The sequence below is a fragment of the Phocoena sinus genome, chromosome X (assembly GCF_008692025.1).
Source record: "Phocoena sinus isolate mPhoSin1 chromosome X, mPhoSin1.pri, whole genome shotgun sequence".
Taxonomy (NCBI): domain Eukaryota; kingdom Metazoa; phylum Chordata; class Mammalia; order Artiodactyla; family Phocoenidae; genus Phocoena; species Phocoena sinus.
Window position 1 is genome coordinate 64,830,890 of NC_045784.1, and position 22,480 is coordinate 64,853,369.

Here is a 22,480-nt window from a genome sequence, read left to right on the forward strand (position 1 = left end):
GCATGATCTGAGGTCAGACAGACCTGTGTTGCAACCTTAGGTTATCCACTTACTAGCTAGATAGGTGGTTTAACTTCTCTGGACTTCAGTTTTCTCATAAGTAAAATGGGAATAGTAACATTCACCTGACAGAGTTGATGTGAGGATTAAATGAGATAACATACGTAAAGTACATAGCAAAGTGACTGTCATATAGAAGGTTTTATATAGTACCTATAGTGGTGCACAGCAGGGTTCTGTAAGGTAAAGAAGTGAAGACCTGAGAGCCCATAGATTGATAGGCTTCTGAATAATTGCCAGCTTTTTCATGGGAATAGAATTGGAAGGCTTATCAGATCAGAGCTTCAAGCTCCATGGTATTTTTATTACTAAAATTTTCCTTTTAATACTGAATTACATTGGGTTTATTTACCTGTCAATGTTTCAAACAGAAGGCTTTTAACTTTTCACCAGGCCAAAGAGAATCCCATGTGTAAGGCTGCCTGCCACTGATGGACAAATAAGTAGCATTTCGGGAGAGTTGGAGTGTAGGGATGGTGCTTTTTGCCTGTTAGTGGGTAAGAGTAGGTTATTAACTGACATAATGGAGTCAGGCAAAAAGAACCTATTTGTAATCTTTTTCATTTCAGAGACCTGAAATTCACTAGGACAAGGTTTATAATTCATAGTATGAAAGTAAATAACCGAAATGAGATGTATGGCTGTTCCTGGATACCCTGGGGTCTTTTAGCCAAAGTGAATAGTGTGAGTTTACAGGGAGTAAGGGAGTCTTTTTCAGTATAATACACAGGGAAATTATGTATAGAACTTCTGCTTACGTGAATAATACAAGACGGAAGAATTCAACATCTTGTTTGCCAGGGTGATAACTTACTCCTTTTCCAGTTCTGCTCCCCAAGACTGCCTCTTAGCAGTCCAGGTGGTACTCTATGTGTCTCCCTCAGAATACTGACCTGTTTGAGAGATGCAGGAAATGTGAAAACTGCTACGTTTCCGTTTCCACAGCAAGAGATGATGATCCTTCTGGATAATCTGTAAGGTTGAAAAGTGAAATAAACAAATGTCCCTTTCTCTTGTATGGGTGGGTATCCATTTATTGGCATGTTTGTTTCTCGGTCAATCCCTGGAGGCAGCGGACATCCACAAATATCTAAAGACTGATGTGCTATATACTGAAGCATTTGTAACCAGTCCAAGCATTCACATTTCAAGAGCTGTCAGCCTGCTGTACTATGAATTAAGATTATTTTATTTGTCAGCATTATCTGATCTATAATAGTGGCTGGTATTTGACTTAAATAGCTGTGATGACAGCTCAACTTCATTTGTTTTTAACAGAATGTTTTGGGTCTTGCTACTCACAAAATTACCCTGTCTTGTTATTCCACTGGACATAATTGAGATAGCTGTTATAGTACTTTAGGTGTTGGTGTGTTTCTAAAAAGGAATGAAGTATCCAGAAAACAAGAGGCTTTGGAATCAACAAGCAACATCATTTACGGTACAGATGTTCTTGTTTTCAACACCCGGCCTTTTGAGGAGCAAAGTACACTCTGAATCAGCTTTCTTAATGTACAGATAATCACTTTCTTTATATTCCTTGCATAATAATATACTTGGCACTTTGAGATAAAAAAAAGTTGACAGTGGTTGTCCCTTATAGTTTCTGCTTAGTACATTCTCCTTTATGAAATTGATGTGCTGTTCGGAGTGCTCCCATAAGTGTGAGGTCTGGATCCCAGAAGATAGAGGCCAGCCAGAGTGGGTTACCCTTGCCACAGCAGGCTGGCAACTTCTCATGCCACTGAGTTAACCAGGCACACTCCAGAGACAAGTTTGCTTTCTCCCAGGAAGAGTGGAAAAGTAAAAAGTGGCTCTTAGAATGTCTGTCTTTGGAATCATAGTGGGCACAACATTCTGTCTTCTTTGGAATCCTGGGCCCAGGGTATTCTTGCCCTTAATTCTGAACAAAAAGCAGTTGTATTGGCCCAGCTCTTCAGTGAAGGATATACAGAGAATTACTTATGTTTGTCAAACACCTCAAAAGAGAAAAAGAGGGAGCAAGTGCTTGAGCATACATCTCATCTTACCTATACATTTCTATCAAGAAAGCAATTGATAAGTGTAAAAGACAATTCTGGAACTTCAATGCACTATTTGCCTTGTTGTTTCCTCCTGACAGTTGGCTGTTTCAGAACTTTGTAGGTATGGTTTGGTAGTGCACCTTTTCAGAAATTGGCTTTTAGTATTCTGCTGAATGGGTTTCTTTTACTCTTTACCATTGCAATCCACACTTCTATTTGGCACAGAACAATTCCCCCTAGCAATTATTTAAATTAAAATCAGTCTTGCAGACATTGAAACTTGAGCTGAAAAACTCGATTATCAACTTCCTTCATAGTTTCACTCCCAGAGAAGATTAAGCTGAGATGGCAAAGGTAGAGTCATCGCCAGGTGAGGACTAAATTGAAAGAATGCAGATACTTCAAAAAAATCAGGCTCTGCATAACAGAAGACAAATGCAGAACTTAGGAAAACAATTTACTTTCTCCTTCTACCATCTGCACCTACACTGCTTTCACTACCCCCACCTGCTCTTATTGCCTATGCTGTAGTGATTTTTACCATTATTCAATAAATGTTTACTTGAACCAAGAATGATGTCATTTTCGTCTTAGTGTATGCTGGCTCAGCTCTGTTTCTCTTCCTGTCTCATCCTCCTAGCTCTCCTCCCTTCCTTTAAAATCCTATATACCTACATAAACCTTTGATACTATGGGAAGTGACCATAACAGTATATGTACACTTCTTTGTAGCCATTGGTTCTCAGAGATTGGAAAGAATAGGGAAATGGACATAATGTGGAATCTTGAAGAACTTAGGTTGAGTTATGACTGCTTTATTGCCTTACATAACTTACATTGCCCCAGTTTCAACTTTTTCATCTGTAAAATAGGGCAATACTCTGTCATTCACAGTATTTTTGTAATGCTCTTTCCTGAATTATGAGTGTCTTTAGGTTTTATCTTTTACCCTCTGACTTTCTCTTTTCCATTCATTTCCTTGTCCACATGAATGCATGTCAACATTGCTTAGGTGATGCCAAATTTTATATTTTATGTCCTTTTCCTAGCTTTATTCTCTCTCTTGATTATCTCCTACACCATTCATGGGTTTAAACACCATCTCTATATGAATGACTCCCAGATCTCTCTAGTCACTGGGACTGTTTCCAGTTATTTAAAATGTCTCCTGGCTTTAATCCTTCTCCATTTCTAGTGTCACACCCCTCTGGAAGCCACTGTGACACATGCTCAACTACTTACTGCTTTTTCTGGTTCCTGTCTCTGCACATTTCAATATATCCTGCATGCTACTACCTGAGTAACTTTTCTAAAATTTATCTTTCATTATATTAATATCCCTCAAGATCATAAAATTAATATCCATTCCCTCCTGTAGCAAAACTACAAAACCCTCTACCATGTGGCCATCTTACTTCTCTAATATTACTGCTCACAACCCACAATGCCCACCTAGTACATAGGAATGGATGGCCTTCTTAGTGTTCTTACCACATTCAAGTCACACTTCTTACATAGAATGCCATTTCTTTCTTCCTAGCATCTACCCAGATGTTACCCATCCTAATAACATCTAGCTGAAGTCCTATTTCTTCCACAAAACTTTCACCACTATAGCCCATACACTTATCTCCTTTATTGATATACTGATATTGATATTGATATTGTTTAAGCATCACTGACAATCACACACTTACCATGTGTACCACACAGTACTTAGCACAGGGCTAAGCTTACCTAGGTATGTAATTGCTAACATCACTTTTATAGCAATGAGCACATTAAATCTTGTGTTAGACTTGTGTGCTTTTCCTATCCTTCCGTACAACTGCAAATTCCTTGAGGGCAGAGGCCATATTTATCTTTATATCCCTCCACAATGCCTTGTCTGAGGCATACCTTCAGGAAATACTTTCTGAATTGAACTGATTGATTGGAGACCTGGAATATTTCAGGGACATGAACCAATTTAGGGCTCAGGGTTGGACAATGCAGGTAAAGCAGTAAAATGAATATCCATGATATTACTGCATAAGTTAAGTTTTCCAGGAGCTGAGGGCATGGCCATTCCCTTCTTATCTAGAAACAGGAGGAATAAGTCTCTTGAAAAATGCCTAGGTGCTCAAAAGAGTAGCCCCTCCCTAACTCAGTATATTATGTTTTATGCTTTCAGTGTTGAGACCTAGGATTCTTATTCTTGAGTAAAGGCAAATGACAAGTGTGAGAATAGGTTGTTTATAGCTTGGTGGTCAAAATGCTAGGTGGAGGTTATAAGAGGGAGCAACTGGTGTACCTAGAGAGGATAGTTGAAGAAAGAAATTTGGTTCCAGGATACGGAGAGTATATTAATAAATATAAGCTTACAGTGGATGCTAAAATATATCAATATCTTCCAAAAAAGGAAAAGAGCCATTTGGTGAAAGATATAAAGTTGTGATTATTCAGCTTGATTCCTGACTCCTCATTATCAAATGTGATCATAGAACATCACACCTTAAAGCTGAAGATAGCTTAAAGATCATGGAATTGAAACTGAGCTCCAGAGAAGAGAAGGGACTTTCCAAAAGTCATACATTGAGCCCAGTGGCAGAGCTGGGAAATGATCCCCATGCCAGAGTATTATCCATGTTTTTCCATCATTCTATTTCCGATGAAAGAGGCACAGGAACTGAGAAGTTTTCTTTTAAATGGACCTTAAAAAAGTCTACAAATTGAAAAGTAAGTAGGAACAAAGGAGAGACACTGGGTGATACAGTGGTTAAGGGTTTGGATTTTGGAGCCAGATTCTGTCACTGACTGGCTGTGTGACTTTGGGATTCTCTGTGCTTCAGTTTACTCATCTGTAAAATGGGGGTAATTTAATATTTACAACTTACTAAGTGATTATGACTCTTAAATGTGACAGTGCCTGTAAATCACCTGGCATATAACAGTCATTCAACAAATGTTAGTTGTACCCTTGGATTCAAACAATCATCTATATGTAACTTTACTTTGCTAGGGATGCAGAAAACATGAAATGAAGGTTATGAAGTCTTTAACTTCAAGGAGTTCCTATCCAGTCCCTTACCATTCAAACTCTTTTATGGAGCCAGGTTACTTTCTTCATCACTTAGCTTGAGGTCTCCTGATTATTTTTGACTTTCCTTGTACCTTCTGCCTCTTCATTCCTTGCCACCAATCCAAATGCTATCTAATCTTTAACATTCAAATTCTACCCTCTCTGTAAAGCCTTTCCTGATGAGCCCAGCCTACAGAAATCACTTTCCTTTAAGTTCCTATAGCACAAACTTTATAGTTCTACTCATTTGGTCAACATCATATCCTGTATTGTGTTTTGTCAATCAACTTTTCATACATGTGTCTTATCTCCCCAAATAAATTTAATAAATGTTAGTTTCTCCCTTTCCCTTCTCTTTTTCCTATATGTTCTTGGTCAACCAGCCAGACATCCTCCCCCAGAGTAGTACTGTCTTCTATATGTAGGAATGAGAGAAAACAGCCTTTTGGAAAAGAGCCACACACTTAATCATCCCAAATGTGTAATCATAAGTATATGACTCATAGAAATATCAGGTTGGTAAGATGTTAGTATAGGCCAATGTATCTTGAATTCCTATATAGAACACTGATAAAGAATTGACTGAGACTGCCTCTCGCCTTCTGAGATGGCCCACACTCTGTCTATGGAGTGTGTATCTCTCTCAATAAATCTACTTCTTTCCTATCACTTTGCCTCTCGCTGAATTCCTTCTGTGCTGAGACATAAAGAACCTGAATTACAGCAAGTCCTGAGGCCAGGTGTGCGATCTCAAAAGACAGTGGGTTCAAGTCCGAATCCGGGTTTTGGCTGGGTTTGAGTCCCAGTCAGTGGGTTCAAATCCCAATCTGAAGTGTGCGGTTTCAGCTGGCAAGCCACGCAGGGACAGTGATAAGGTAGGAAAATGTTGAGAGTCAGGTCTTGGTCCTAAATGGGCCTGTGGGACGCCAGGAGCCAGGTGTACTGGGGAGGGTGCTCCACCAACGTCTACTCATTTCTGATGGGCCGGTCAACCCCATATGCCTAACGCAGGTCCAGGACAAAATTGTTGCTGCAGGATTCGATAATCTGTACCCTTATCCTTGACTCTGAGGTTTTTCTCCTACATTCTATGTTTATTCCTGTTCCCTTTATTTCCCTTTCTCCCTTCTTTCTTCTTTCCTTCCTTCCTCTCTCTCTCTCTCTCCCTCTCTCTTTTTATTTCTTTCTCTCCCCTCCCACCAACCCTTACAAGTGCTGATCCTTTATTCCCGACGTACAGCTAGGCCAACTCCTGCTCATCATCGACACTATAGGGGACACCTTCTGTACCATTCCTTTGTGGCAAATTTTCAGGCATTAACACCTGGTTGGGAGACTACCTTGGAAGGGGTAGCATCTAAAATCATAAGTGCCAATCTTGACCAAATTGCGTGGTGGATTTTGACATGAGAGCAGAACTTTTGGATACCACAAGAGTTAAAGACATTACCTCAGGCTTGGGTCTGAAATGGGTCAGGCTGCATCAATCCTGACTGATAGCCCTCTGGACCATATACTCTGGGATTGGGAAAGATTCAGACAACAGGAATTAAAAGAGAAAAAACTTATTAGGCTATGTAATCAGGTTTGGCCACAATATGAGTTAGGAAATTTAAAATGGGGTGAGGTACCATATGTCCAAATTTTCATGGCCTTGTATTTAGGCAATAAAACACAGAAGGAATTTAAGGCATGCATAGCTTGGAAGGATAACTCTAGGAAGGACACAGAGGACATTTTAACTGACCTACCCTACAGGGCTATGCAGTACACTGGGTGGGGAATGATGCTGTCCCTGAGGTAGACCCACAATGGAATTCTATTGATAGGGATAGATGGAGTCTGTTTGATAGATGGTATGAAGAAATTTACAGTAAAACCTGTTAATTATGAAAAGGTGAAAGAGGTCCAATAGGGACAGGATGAAAATCCGGCCATCTTCCAAGGGAGACTAGTGGAAGTTTTTAGGAAATATATGAACATGGGTCCCTCCTCCCCTAAGGAACAGGACCTTTCGGCTATGAATTTCATAGCCCAGTCTGCCCCAGATGTCAGGTGGAAAATTCAGAAAGCAACTGCTGGTCCTCAGACTCCAACGAATGATTTGCTCCTATTGGCTTATTCGGTTTTCAATAATAGGGATGTGGCTGAAAAGGTTAAATGCACCCAGATAAATATGCAAAAGGCTCAAAAGATGGCAGTGGCTTTGTCCCCTCAGAGACCACCAAAGGGGAAGCCAACTTTCCTGGGCCAATCTGGCCCTGGTGGATCATTAGTCCCACGGGTACCCAGACAGGACCAGTGTACCCTGTGTAGACAAAAGGGGTACTGGAAGGAGGATCAAAATCAATGTGCCCTTTGCAAACAGCCAGGATATTGGAGGAGGGAATGCCCCAGATGCCAGACAACAATGGGGACCCCTTGGCCATTGATGGTTTTGCAATCAGAAGACTGAAGGGGCCCAAGGCCAAAAGCTGCTCTGCCTGAAACCGAGCAGGACCCTGTAGGGGCTCCTGGGCACAGAGAGCCTTTCTGTTCAGCCTCCATGACCTTCCTTAAGATTCATGAACAGTTGCTAATCTGGGAAGGGAAGGGATGCAGAGTCAAGGGAGGAACAGCCAAGAAACAATAGTGCAGCCTTGGGTCAGGGTCCTGGTTCCACCTCAAGGGATACACATAACAATATCTTTAAGCCCTTTTATAGAATTAAAAACCAATAAATGGAAGATGTCAGCATTCTCCATACCAGAGAAGACCAATTAAGGCCAGACTAAAGGAACCAGAGAAGCCCATCAAGATTACCTGAGATGAGATTAAAGGATAGGCTCTGTACACACCCTAATCTTGTCAGCAACCTCGCCCTTAACTATTGCTATAAAACTCTTCATCAAGTCCTCCCAGGTTGGGACACATAATTTTCAAGGACAGGAGTCTACTGTGTCCCCCTTTGCCTGGCAAAGCAATAAAGCTATTCTTCTTCACCCAAAACTCTGTTTCTGAGATTCCATTTGGCACCAGTGTATAGAGGCTGAGATTTCAGCATCATGCCTAGAGATAACATCTCATAACTAGTGTTGAGCCTCAGGGGGTCATTGATGTGGCAGGCCACTCGACAGAATTTCTTATAGATACTGGTGCAACCTTTTCAATCTTAACCCAAAGAGTTGGAAGCCTTAGCAATCATAAGGAATATGCAGTGAGGTGTCAGGGAAGTGGAAGGGGCACACTTTCCAGGAACCCCTTTTGTGCAACATCAATGCCAGCTGTTTCTACATTCCTTTCTGTTTGTGCCTGATTGTCCCGTCCCCTTAATGGGAAGAGACTTATAAACTAAGTTAGGGGCCACTCTGTTTCTTGAGGGGCAAGGGAACCACTCTCATCACCAAATGATTCTAACAGAAAGTGGAAAGGAACAGACTAAATCTGGAGCTGAAATAGAAGCCTTAGTAGACCCTGGAGTGTGAAATATCAGGGTCCCAGACTTGGTCAAAGATATCCAGCTGGTGATTATTAATACCTGAACCAAAATGGGAGACCACCAGTCAAACTAAACTGACCATAGCTGATAGGATTTTGGGGGGAACCCTTCTCCCCTAAGGCAAATGGGGAAAAATAAAACATTCCAACATAGGTGAATGGGTGTGCCAGTTCTTTGATAACATTGAGGTAGCTACCCAATTCTTTGAGGGAAAGAAAAAAAAATTGTCTGGACTTAAGGGAACAAAATCATCCTAGAAGGAATTTGCCTGCCTTTTTCATGCCTTTGAGATGCAAATGTTCTATCTGGTCTTCTCAGGGAAACCCTTATCTCTGCCATTTTTTAAAATGCAAATTTTGGGAAAAGGGCTAGAGAATTTGGAACTTGACTTATCAAGGACAAATAAAAATCTTAAGTGTCTTCTCCATAAACATTACTAAAAAGGATTTAGCCATCTAGACAGGTGACCTTGATTTGTTCCATCTGCCTTTTCCATCTGCCAGAAGCCCAATTTGAATCCAACCTCTTGTAACTGATGGGTTTTACATTGTTTTACCTGATTCAGGGCTGAAATTTTGGAATGAGAACTATGAGATCTCTGTGTTTGTTTGTGTGTTCATATGTATCTATGCGTGTGTTGTAGATGTATGGTATTGCCAAAATTAATTTGTAAAAGAGCTCTATTTAATTGACTTAAAGGAAATTAAGCACTTATATAAATACTCAGAAATGTAAAAGAATCTGGCTAGAATGAATTTCTGTTTCAAGTCATCTGAGAAATATTCAGTACTAATCAGATAGCTGGTATTAAAGGTGGCTTAAGCTTGTTGGTTTGATGTCTTTAGAGGCATCAATGTTAAGTATAGTACTTCTGTTGTACCTAGGTTTACTAGAGGTCAAATAAGACCTTATATCTGTTGCAAATTTGTCAGCAATGAAAGTATGTGACTCAATGTGAAAAAAAACTTTTAAGGAAAGTAAGATGTGTGTTTTCAGTAAAAGATGTGTGAGGAATGGGAAAGGAACACTGAGAAAAGAGTTGTACATGATCAGGATCTTCTAAGATTGGATTGAATTTAGTTGGGTAAATGGATTTTGTTGGGAGTAAGCTGAGGCAAGACTTGGAATTGGTTTCTCTCTCTGTTAATACTTTGTTCTAAGTATTCTTGGAATGCTACTTTTGATAACAGATTGTGTAAGTTTCTTTGCCTTTAAGTGATCTGTATTTGCTTTTGAGATCTCTTGTAACTTTTGTAAAAGAATAAGTATTATCTCACAGTGACCTATGATCTTATTTGACCAAGTGTTTTGAAACATTTTGGCAAACTTCCCAAACATCGAATTTTAATTAAAGTTCTTTTGACTTCCAGCTAACTTTGGGATGCTTTAGCAGGCCCCTGAGGCATCTCAGAGAGAAATATTTAACTAGGATTATTTGGTATGTTAAATTAAATGTAATCAGTCATAATTCTGGTTATTGTAACCAAGCTTCTTTATCAATTACACTGCAATCAGATGTTTAACCATGCCTTTTAAGTCTTTTGTCATTTATAGATAGTTATTTTTGTACTTTGATGCTGTTGCAAAAGTGCTTCATCTTCAAGAAGATTCATAGGAAGGCTATGGAAGCAGTTACAATAGTTCCACAACAAGATGATGGCTATGAGAGGATTCCAGCCCATATCGACTTAAAACAAGGAGGCATCTGGCCCCTGGGGTCCCTATATCAGGCATCCAGAGACTTTACTCCCTGACAGGCAGGGTCGACACATCTGCTCAGCCTTGAAGCAGTTACAGAAGACAGACCATTGCCCCTAAGCTTCCCATAAGAATATGGGAGTAAAATCTCTGAAGGGGGAACGAAACAGGAGGGAAGGGGGCAGGGCACAACCTTTAAAAGAATGACATAGCTGTTGAGGACACAACAAAAACTAGTTAGAAACAACTAGGTCCAAGATTGTAGAAGGTTCAACTTCCAGTAGACCTTGAGCCTTATTATATGCTCACTGTAATACATTAGCGTGTTAAATGACACACTCACAGGTGCCATGACAGTTCCAAGGCTGACCTGAAAAGGCCAAAAAGTGTGCGGTTGCCCAGTTCCTGGAAATCCCTGCCCCCTCCCTGAAATAGTTGGAATAATCCTCCCACTTATTAGCCTATGAAATTACCCAGCCCATAGAAACTAACCACCCCATATTTCGGTGCCTCTTGCCTTCCCCACACTCTCTCTATTGAGTGTGTATCTCTCTAAACTAAATCTAATTCTTACCTAAAAAAGAAAAAGAATTGACTGAGACTAAGGACTCTTCCAATTTAGCCCTACCTATTGCCACTATGCATGGGAATAAGTAAGGGCACTTTGGTGCCTTTGAAGGGGTATATTCTTTAAAGTAGGAAGAATGAATTTAACTTATGACCTTGCCTAAGTCCTGTGGTAGTATCTTAAAGTTCCTCAGGCATAATCATAGAGGCCTGGTTAGGCCCAAAGAATTAAGTGAAAAGGTAATTTTCTCTTCAAGCAAGATTCAGTGGCTGTCTCTGATTGGGAGGTGATTGCACAGAATATCACCCAGAGATGATTCTAAACAATAAAGCTCTTGATGTGTAAGGTCTCATCTTAGAACCAGAGTTCTTATATATAGGATATCCTTAGAGAGTCTGAGTTCTGATGAAGAGAAGGTCTCTTACCAATGCTTTCAGAAGGTACAGCATTTAGAGCAATCTCTGGCATAGAATGGAAGTGTGCTTTAGTAGAGTATCACCTCACCATCTTCCTAAACCAACATTATCCTCATAACAAGCCCCTGCTTAAAAACCATCAGTAGTTCCCCATTATCCACAGAAGAGTCCTTAGTCTTGTACCTAAGGTCCTATTCAATCTAACACTAATTCACCTGTGGCATTAAGCTAACAATCATCATCTATATGCAACCCTATTTTGCAAGGGTTGAAGATAGTACTGAAATGAAGGTGATGAGGTCTATGACTTCAAGTAGTTCCCGTCCAATCCACTACCATTCAAACTCTTTGTTGGAATTAGGCTACTTTCTTCTTCATATCCTCCTCACTTAGCTTGGGGTCTCATGCATTATAACCTGTGATTTTCCTTTTAACTTTTGCTGTTTCATTCCTTGCCACAAATCCAAATCCCATGTCATCTTTAAGGCCCAAATTCTCTCTCCTCTATAAAGCCTTTCCTGACTAGCCCAGCCTAAAAGAACCACTTTCTCCTTTGAATTCCTATAGGACAAATTTTATGGTTCTATTTATTTGGTCAATAACATACCCTGTATTGTGTTTTGTAAAACAACTTTTCATGTATGTGTCTTATCTTCCCAAATAAATGCAAGACGCTTGAGTTCAGACACAAAAATGCATAATGTCCCTTCCATAAGGGACATTTAAGTGTATGACATTCAATGTCATACACTTAATATGCTCTCAAATTATACTAGCTTATTTCTTCTGTTCTTTTTCGTAATGGGTTATCACAGCAGCAGAAACTACCAGACTGAAAATAAATAAATCAGAAACCTTCTACCTTGAGCAGTTACTAATGATCTCATACAAAAAAAGTTTTGCCCAAAGGAGTAGGAAATTATGCTATATATAAAGCATATAATATGCTAGAGTCTGAGGTCAATATTTTCCTGGGTAAGTGTCCAGCATTTGACAAGGAGTTTAATTCTTCCAAGCCCTGGTTATCATTAACACTGGAAAGTTGTATTAGCAAATTCAAGCAAATTTTGTTTTTCATATGAAGACTTTTTAACTTGAAAAAAATATCTCACCTGGAATATTAAAATTATCAAATTTAAAGAGGTGATTTTCAGCCTCATTAGCTACAGCTAGAAAGAAATTTTGGTGAGTTAAGGAAAGCTTGGTTCTTTTCTCCTGGATTCTTTTAAAATATCATTCTTGTCATAGTTAATACATTGGTATAGAGTAACTGGAATAGGCTGTGCATAATTATTGTGTACCCTAGGACTTGATCCTGACCTGGAACTCCCTACTGGATTCTCAAACCAGGCTGATGGAATACTCATGGATAGTTGATGGAATAGTTAATGGATAGTCATCAAATCACAAGAGAACAAAAGATGAAGGGAAGAAAAAGACCTACAAAAACAAATCCAAAACAATTAACAAAATGGCAATAAGAATATACATATCGATAATTACCTTAAGTGTAAATGGATTAAATGCTTCAACCAAAAGACAGAGACTGGCTGAAAGGACACAAAAGCAAGACCTGTATATAGGCTGTCTACAAGAGATCCATTTCAGGTCCAGGGAAACATACAGACTGAAAGAGAGGGGATGGAAAAAGGTATTCCGTGCAAATGGAAATCAAAAGAAAGCTGGAGTAGCGATACTCATATCAGACAAAATAGACTTTAAAATAAGGACTGTTACAAGAGACAAAAAAGGACACTACATAATGGTCAAGTGATCAATCCAAGAAGAAGATGCAGCAATTGTAAATATATATTCACCCAACATAGGAGTACCTCAATATATAAGGCAAATTCTAGCAGCCATAAAAGGAGAAACCAACAGTAACATAATAATAGTGAGGGACTTTAACACCCCACTTAGATCAATGAATAGATCACCCAGACAGGAAATCAATAAGGAAACACAGCCATTAAATGACACATTAGACCACATGGACCTAATGGATATTTAAAGAGCATTCCATCCAAAAGCAGCAGAATACACATTCTTAAGTGCACATAGAACATTCTCCAGGATAGATCACATGCTGGGCCACAAAGCAAGCATCAATAAATTTAAGACAATTGAAATCATACCAGGCATCTTTCCTGACCACAACTTTATGAGAATAGAAATCAACTACAAGGAAAAAACTGTAAAAAACACAAACACGTGGAGACTAAACAACCAATGGATCACTGAAGAAAGCAAAGAGGAAATCAAAAAATACCTAGAGACAAATCAAAATGAAAACATGATGATCCAAAACCTATGGGACACAGGGACTTCCCTGGTGATCAAGTGGTTAAAACTCTGTGCTTCCACTGCAGGGGGCATGGGTTTGATCCCTGGTCATGGAATGAAGATCCTGCATGCCGTATGGTGCAGCCAACAAACAAACAAACGAAAGCCACAAAACAAGCAAAACCCCCACAAAACCTATGGGATGCAGCAAAAGCAGTTCTAAGAGGGAAGTTTATAGCAATACAATCTTACCTCAGGAGACAAGACAAATCTCAAATAAACAACCTAATGCTACACCTAAAGTAACTAGAGAAGGAAGAACAAAGAAAACCCAAAGTGAGTAGACGGAAAGAAATCATAAAGATCAGAGCAGAAATAAATGAAATAGAGACGAAGAAAACAATAGAAAAGATTGCTGAAACTAAAGCTGGTTCTTTGAAAAGATAAACAAAATTGATAAACCTTTAGCCAGACTCATCAAGAAAAAAAGGAAGAGGGCTCAAATCAATAAAATTAGAAATGAAAAAGGAGAAGTTACTCACTGACACTGCAGAAATACAAAGGATCATAGGAGACTATTAGAAGAAACTCTATGCTAATAGAATGGAAAACCTAGAAGAAATGGACAAATTCTTAGAAAGGAACAACCCTCCAAGAGTGAACCAAGAAAAAATAGAAAATATGAACAAACCAATCACAAGTACTGAAATGGGAACTATGATTTAAAAAATTCCACAAAACAAAAGTCCAGGACCAGATGGCTACACAGGCAAATTCTATCAAACATTTAGAGAAGAGTTAACACCTATCCTTCTCAAACTATTCCCAAAATACTGCGGATGAAGGAACACTCCAAAATGCATTCTATGAGGTCACCATCACTCTGATACTGAAACCAGACAAAGAAACCACAAAAAAGAAAATTACAGGCCAATATCACTGATGAACATAGATGCAAAAATCCTCAACAAAATACTAGCAAACCAAATCCAACAACACATTAAAAGGATCGTACACCATGATCAAGTGGGATTTATTGCAGGGATGCAAGGATTTTTCAATATCCACAAATCAAACAGTGTGATGCACCACACCAACAAGTTGAAAACTAAAAACCACATGATCATCTCAATAGATGCAGAAAAAGCTTTTGACAAAATGTAACACCCATTTGTGATAAAAAGTCTCGAGAAAGTGGGCATAGAGGGAACTTACTTCAACATACTAAAGACCATACATGACAAAGCCACAGCTAACATCCTACTCAATGGTGAAAAGCTGAAAGCATTTCCTCTAAAATCAGAAACAAGATAAGGATATCCACCCTTGCCACTTTTATTCAACATAGTATTGGAAGTCCTAGCCATGGCAATCAGAGAAGAAAAAGAAATAAAAGGAATCCAAACTGGAAATGAAGAAGTAAAACTGTCACTCTTTGTAGATGACATGATACTGTAAATAGAAAATCCTAAATGCACTACCAGAAAACTACTAGAGCTAATCAATAAAGTTGGTAAAGTTGCAGGATCCAAAATTAATACACAGAAATCTGTTGCATGTCTATACACTGACATTGAAAGATCAGAAAGAGAAATTAAGGAAACAATCCCATTTACCAACACATCAAAAAGAATAAAATACCTAGGAATAAACCTACCTAAGGAGGCAAAAGACCTGTACTCTGAAAACTGTAAGATGCTGATGAAAGAAATCGAGGAAGACACAAACAGATGGAAAGATATTTCATGTTCTTGGATTGGAAGAATCAATATTGTCAAAATGACTATACTACCCAAGGCAATCTACAGATTCAATGCAATCTCTGTGAAATTACCAACAGTGTTTTTCGCATAAGTAGCACAAGTAATTTTAAAATTTGTACGGAGACACAAAAGACTCCGAATAGCCAAATAATCTTGAGAAAGAAAAACAGACCTGGAGGAATCAGGCTCCTTGACTTCAGACTATACTACAAAGCTACACTCATCAAAAGAGTGTGGTACTGGCAGCAAATAGAAATATAGATCAATGAAACAGGATAGAAAGCCCAGAAATAAACCCAAGCACCTATGGTCCATTAATCCATGACAAAGGAGGCAAGAATATACAATGGAGAAAAAGTCTCTTCAATAAGTGGTGCTGGGAAAACTGGACAGCTACATGTAAAAGAATGAAGTTAGAACATTCTCTAACACCATACATAAAAATAAACTCAAAATGGATTAAAGACCTAAATGTAAGCCTGGATATTATTAAACTCTTAGAGGAAAACATAGGCAGAACACTCTTTGACATAAATCTCAGTAATATCTTTTTGTATCCACCTCCTAGATTACTAAAATAAAAACAAACATAAAAAAATGGGAGTAATTAAACTTAAAAGCTTTTGCAAAGCAAAGGAAACCATAAACAAAATGAACAGAGAACCCACAGAATGGGAGAAAATATTTGCAAATAAAGTGACTGACAGTGGGTTAATCTCCAAAATATACAAACAGCACATGCAGCTCAATATCGAAAAAACAAACAACTCAATTAAAAACTGGGCAGAAGATCTAAATAGACATTTCTCCAATGAAGACATACAGGTGGCCAAAAAGCACATGAAAAAACGCTCAACATTGGTAAGTACTAGAGAAATGCAAATCAAAACTACATTGAGGTCTCACTTCACACTGGTCAGACTGGCCATCCTCAAAAAGTCTATAAACAATAAGTGCTGGAGAGGGTGTGGAGAAAAGGGAACTCTCCTACACTGTTGGTGGGAATATAAATTGGTGCAACCACTATAAAGAACAGTATGGAGGTTCCTTAGAAAACTAAAAATAGAAATACCATATGATCCAGCAATCCCACTCCAGGGCATATATCCAGAGAGAGGCATACCTTGAAAAGATATATGTACCCCAATGTTCATAGCAACACTATTTACAATAGCCAAGACATGGAAGCAACCTAAATGTCCATCGACAGATGAACGGATAAAGAAGTACATATATACAGTGGAATATTATTCAGCCATAAAAAAGAATGAAATAATGCTGTTTACAGCAACATTGATGGACCTAGAGATGCTCATACTCAGTGAAGTAAGTCAGACAGAGAAAGACAAATATCATATGATATCATTTATTTTGGGAAACTAAAAAAAGGATACAAATGAACTTATTTACAAAATGGAAATGGACTCACAGACTTCGAAAACAAACTTTTGGTTACCAAAGGGGAAAGGTTGGGGTAGGGGGAGGGATAAATTAGGAGTTTGGGATTAAAATACACCCACTACAATACATAAAATAGATAATCAATGAGGACCTACTATACAGCACAGGGAACTCTACTCAGTATTTTGTAATAACCTATACAGGAAAAGAATCTGAAAAAGAATGGATATATATATGTATAAATGAATCATTTTATTGTATACCTGAAACTAACATAACACTGTAAATCAACTATACTCCAACATAAAATAAAAATTAAATTAAAAAAAGAAGAACATACCAAAAATAATGAAGAAAAATTATGGTAATAAGTGATGAAAGGGTCAGAATTGCCAGCAGTAGTCAAAAGGGATTTTATTCTATATATGTTTTACAACTTTTAATGATTTGTATATTCATGAATCATCCTATTGTTAAAGTTAATATAAAGTCATAAAAGCCAAAGAAAATCTCCTCAGAATTATACATCGATCTGTCACTTTTGATTTGCACATTTTTTCTATGCATGTGTACATTAATCTCATCAGAGAAGCCTCTTTAAATCTCTTGACTTCATAAAGGTGTTCCTTTACCTCATATGTTGCTGTACTAAAACAAGGCAGGGACCTACCTACTGTATAGAACAGGGAGCTATACTCAATATTTTGTAATAACCTATAAGGAGAAAGAATGAAAAAAATAGATTTATATGTATGCATACCTAAATCACTTTGTTGTACACTGGAAAATAACACAACATTATAAATCAACTATACTACTATTAAAATAAATTAAAATAGATAAATAAATAAATAAAATGCAAAGTAATAAAAAATAAATTAAGGCAGGGATTTTAAAGAAGATAAAGACTGTATACAGTTCCTGATTATGATATTACATATTTTCGAAACAGGTTATACTTTTTCCCTATTTTACCAATTTATATACATTTTAGAATGCTTTGCATTATATAATGTACAAGTACATAATTTATAGTAAACTAAATATTATATTTGGGGCTAGGACTGAAACCCTAATATTATTCCTTAAAGAAATTAAGTTCAATACACGAAATTTTAACTTACAGTAACTTTCCCAGGAATCTAAGTTGTCAAAAGTGCAAGGACTACTTGTATATAACCAGTTTTGCACAGAAATTTTGGGTAAGTAAGGATAACACAGAATCAGACAAATAGTATAGCATGAGAACGTGTGCTAGAGAAAAAGGAGAGTTTTCCAATATTTAAATTTGTTAGATACTGTAATGGGTGATAAAGGAGGGTTGTGAATCTCTTTCAATGGACTTTTAAAACACCTCACTTATTTGGGATGGTACAGTGTTCTTGCTAAAGCTATAGGTGGCTTATACTCTGTGACTTACAATTTATGTAAGAAGCAGTTGAATGAATTATATAGTAAGATGGCATGAAGTCACAGCACTGTGTCTCATGTGTATTTGTCCAAAGGACAGATACAACATTATACTGGAAAGAATCCAGTATTTGGAATCAGGATGCCTTACTTTAAGTCCAAGTTCTGCCTCTTTCTTGCTATGTGATCTTGCAAAAGTTATCTCACATCTCCAAATCTTAGTCTCCTCAGTTATAAAATGGGGATGGTATTAATAATAATGCCTACTTAACCTGACAGTTGTGAGACAAAGGATATGAAAAACAGTATATGAAAGTCCTTTGTAAACTATAAAATGGTGTACCTATTTTTTATGATTGACTAATTTTTAAAAAGTCTAGCACTGAAAACTACTTCAAAAAAATAACCTATTTATAATGCGGTACTGCATCTATAATTAAAGTTTTCCACTTGCCAAAACAAGGCTCAGATATGAATAGTTTTTTCCATTGGGGAGATATTTCAAGCCATGTTAAGACCCTAGAAGTCTATGATTTCTATTAGAGTTTGGATTTCTTAACACCAAAATAAAAGTTCTTATCACTTGTAACCACGGTAAGTAAGTCTGATAGCTGAAGGATGGTAAGTCAAAATACCATCAGTTTTTCAATAAAGAGTCAGAAGGGTGAGGTAAAGGAGCTGCTTATGTTATAAGTTCTTTGGGCTGGGTAAGAACTCCTTCCTTTTCTAACTATAGATTTTGGACTGTTTTGTCTTCCTTAGTCGTAGTAACAATGCCTTACTCTAAAACCGGACTTCCAGGTAGAGAAGCTGGGACTAGATCACCTAACTGGGGAAACATTTAGAAAGGCTTGTTTCCCACCTCTGCTTCCCACCTCAATGCCTTTCCATGTCCTTATTCAGCTGCGTTCATCCCAGGTACAGTCTGTAATAACTACTACAAGTTCTCACTCAAAATTTCTGTCAGCTACTGTATTATTGGGAGCAGTCTGCTATTAACAACATAAACAAATGTTAGAGGCACAGAAGTAAGCATGGAGACAAAGAATGGGTGGCAATGGGGTTACAGGACATGAGAACTTAACTTTTAGCTCTTCATAAAAATCTCAAGATGACTCAATAATCTGGTGGGAGAAAGGTGGAGGGCAAAGTTCTAATTCCTTATTTTTCCTTTGAGGGCTGCCTTTTAGAAAAGTATACTACGTGGATGTGTAGCCTTGCCCCTATATACTATCATTTATTTTTTCATGTACTAGACCATTCTAAAGCAGAATGGGAATGAGATTTTAAAGAAAATTTAGCCAATGTGCATGAACCAGGGTAGAGAAAGGTGAGCTGTTACCCACTGATTGAATCAATTCAAGCAAAGCACTCCAAGTGACAACTGGCAGGATTGTTTACAAACATGCACAACACTGTTTATTATGTTTCCTGATTTATCTGACTGGTTATAAATTATAGTATCACAAAGCTGGTAAGGAACCTTCCAAGCTGTCATCTAATCCTACCTAAGCCAACTACATTTGCTAAACAAATCTGGCCATACTTGCCCTTCTCCATCCAAAGGGCACTTATGAGGTTGACATGCTTATATAATCTTTCTGTATACTATTTTCTCATTACACTACATTCGTTGTGTTAACATAGTCTTTATTAGCCTGCTGAGTGGAGAAAAGACTTCCTTCTCACCCTACTTACCTCGGTTGTCATCCTCATTTTCTTCCCAGGGCTCTTCATTTGCTAGCAATGGGTTCTGCGACTCATTCATACACCTCATAGGGAAAGAGTGTCCATCACCAGGGCTGGTGGGGAAATGAAGGCAGTGAGATCCTGCAGCTGACATAGACATTTTATGAAGGTAATAACCCTATTAGAAATAGGAGTGGGGTTCTTAGAAAGATTTAAACCATTTAGCTTATTGACTAAAGCCATTCTGGAATAGGCTCTTACAATAGCATCATTTAGTTGCCCTATTGCTCTCAATTTCTATATCTGTTTGTTTGTCTGCATCAGTCTTGACTCTTTTAGTTTTTAAGCAACTCTTTAATTGCTTCCCACAATGGCCAGTATGGCAAAGTGCACATAAAGCAAACTTCATAAATATAATTTAATGATGAGGATTCCAATTTATATCCCATTATACTATTGATTTGGTTCTAAATTTTCAAGAAAAATTAGCAGATTCAGAATCACTGAGAGAAGAAGAAGAACTACAATCCTGCAGCCTGTAGAACAAAAACCACATTCACAGAAAGATAGACAAGATGAAAAGACAGAGGGCTATGTACCAGATGAAGGAAAAAGAAAAAAAACCCAGAAAAACAACTAAATGAAGTGGAGATAGGCAACCTTCCAGAAAAATGATTCAGAATAATGATAGTGAAGATGATCCAGGACCTCGGAAAAAGAATGGAGGCAAAGATCAAGAAGATGCAAGAAATGTTTAACAAAGATCTAGAAGAATTAAAGAATAAACAAACAGAGATGAACTATACAATAACTGAAATGAAAACTACACTGGAAGGAATCAATAGCAGAATAACTGAGGCAGAAGAACGGATAAAGGACCTGGAAGACAGAATGGTGGAATTCACTGCTGAGGAAGAGAATAAAGAAAAAAGAATGAAAAGAAATGAAGACAGACTAAGAAACCTCTGGGACAACACCAAACACAACAACATTTGCATTATAGGGCCCCCAGAAGGAGAAGAGAGAGTGAAAGGAACAGAGAAAATATTTGAAGAGATTATACTCGAAAACATCCCTAACTTGGGAAAGGAAATAGCCACCCAAGTCCAGGAAGTCCAGAATCCCATATAGGATAAACCCAAGGAGAAACATGCCAAGACACATAGTAATCAAATTGGCAAAAATTAAAGACAAAGAAAAATTATGGAAAGTAGCAAGGGAAAAATGACAAAAAACATACAAGGGAACTCTCATAAGGTTAACAGCTGATTTCTCAGCAGAAATTCTACAAGCCAGAAGGGAGTGGCATGATATACTTAAAGTGATGAATGGGAAGAACCTACAACTAAGATTACTCTACCCAGCAAGGATCTCATTCACATTTGATGGAGAAATCAAAAGCTTTACAGACAAGCATAAGCTGAGAGAATTCAGCACCACCAAACCAGCTCTACAACAAATGCTAAAGGAACTTCTCTAAGTGGGAAACACAAGAGAAGAAAAGGACCTACAAAAGCAAACCCAAAACAATTAAGAAAATGGTCACAGGAACATACATATCGATAATTACCTTAAACGTGAATGGATTAAATGCTCCAACCAAAAGACACAGGCTTGATGAATGGATACAAAAACAAGAACCATATATATGCTGTCTACAAGAGACCCACTTCAGACCTAGGGTCACATACAGATTGAAAGTGAGGAGACGGAAAAAGATATTCCATGAAAATGGAAATCAAAAGAAAGCTGGAGTAGCTATACTCATATCAGATAAAACAGACTTTAAAATAAAAAATGTTACAAGAGACACGGAAGGACACTACATAATGATCAAGGGATCAATCCAAGAAGAAGATATAACAATTATAAATATATATGCACCCAACATAGGAGCACCTCAATACATAAGGCAACTGCTAACAGCTATAAAAGAGGAAATCAACAGTAACACAATAAGAGTGGGGGACTTTAACACCTCACTTACACCAATGGAAAGATCACCCAAAATGAAAATAAATAAGGAAACAGAAGCTTTAAATGACACAATAGATCAGATAGATTTATTTGATATTTATAGGACATTCCATCCAAAAATAGCAGATTACACTTTCTTCTCAAGTGTGCATGGAACATTCTCCAGATAGATCACATCTTGGGTCACAAATCAAGCCTCAGTAAATTTAAGAAAATTGAAATCATATCAAGCATCTTTTCTCACCACAACGCTATGAGATTAGAAATGAATTACAGGGAAAAAAACCGTAAAAAACACAAACACATGGATGCTAAACAATATGTTACTAAATAACCGAGAGATCACTGAAAAAATCAAAGAGGAAATCAAAAAATACCTACAGATACAGATACACCAGAAATATATCTACACGTGGAACAAATCCTACAGAACACCTACTGAACGCTGGCAGAAGGCCTCAGACCTCCCAAAAGGCAAAAAACCCCCCACGTATCTGGGTAGGGCAAAAGAAAAAAGAATAAACAGAGACAAAAGGATAGGGACGGGACCTGCACCAGTGGGAGGGAGCTGTGAAGGAGGAGAGGTTTCCACACACTAGGAGGCCCCTTCGCCGGCAGAGACTGCAGGTGGCGGAGGGGGAAGCTTCGGAGC

The 22,480-nt window shown here is 38.0% G+C and overlaps 1 protein-coding gene across 1 annotated transcript in view; it reads right to left on the reverse strand.

The window, feature by feature from the left end:
• ZDHHC15 (zinc finger DHHC-type palmitoyltransferase 15) overlaps positions 1–22,480 on the reverse strand; it is a 126,709-nt gene that overhangs the window by 15,198 nt on the left and 89,031 nt on the right. The window contains exons 10-11 of the mRNA XM_032620914.1: positions 19,861–19,964; positions 954–1,032 (exon numbers count right to left, since the gene is read on the reverse strand). Coding sequence (XP_032476805.1) covers positions 986–1,032; positions 19,861–19,964 — 151 coding nt within the window. The 3' untranslated portion in view covers positions 954–985. The remainder of the gene's footprint in view (positions 1–953; positions 1,033–19,860; positions 19,965–22,480) is intronic.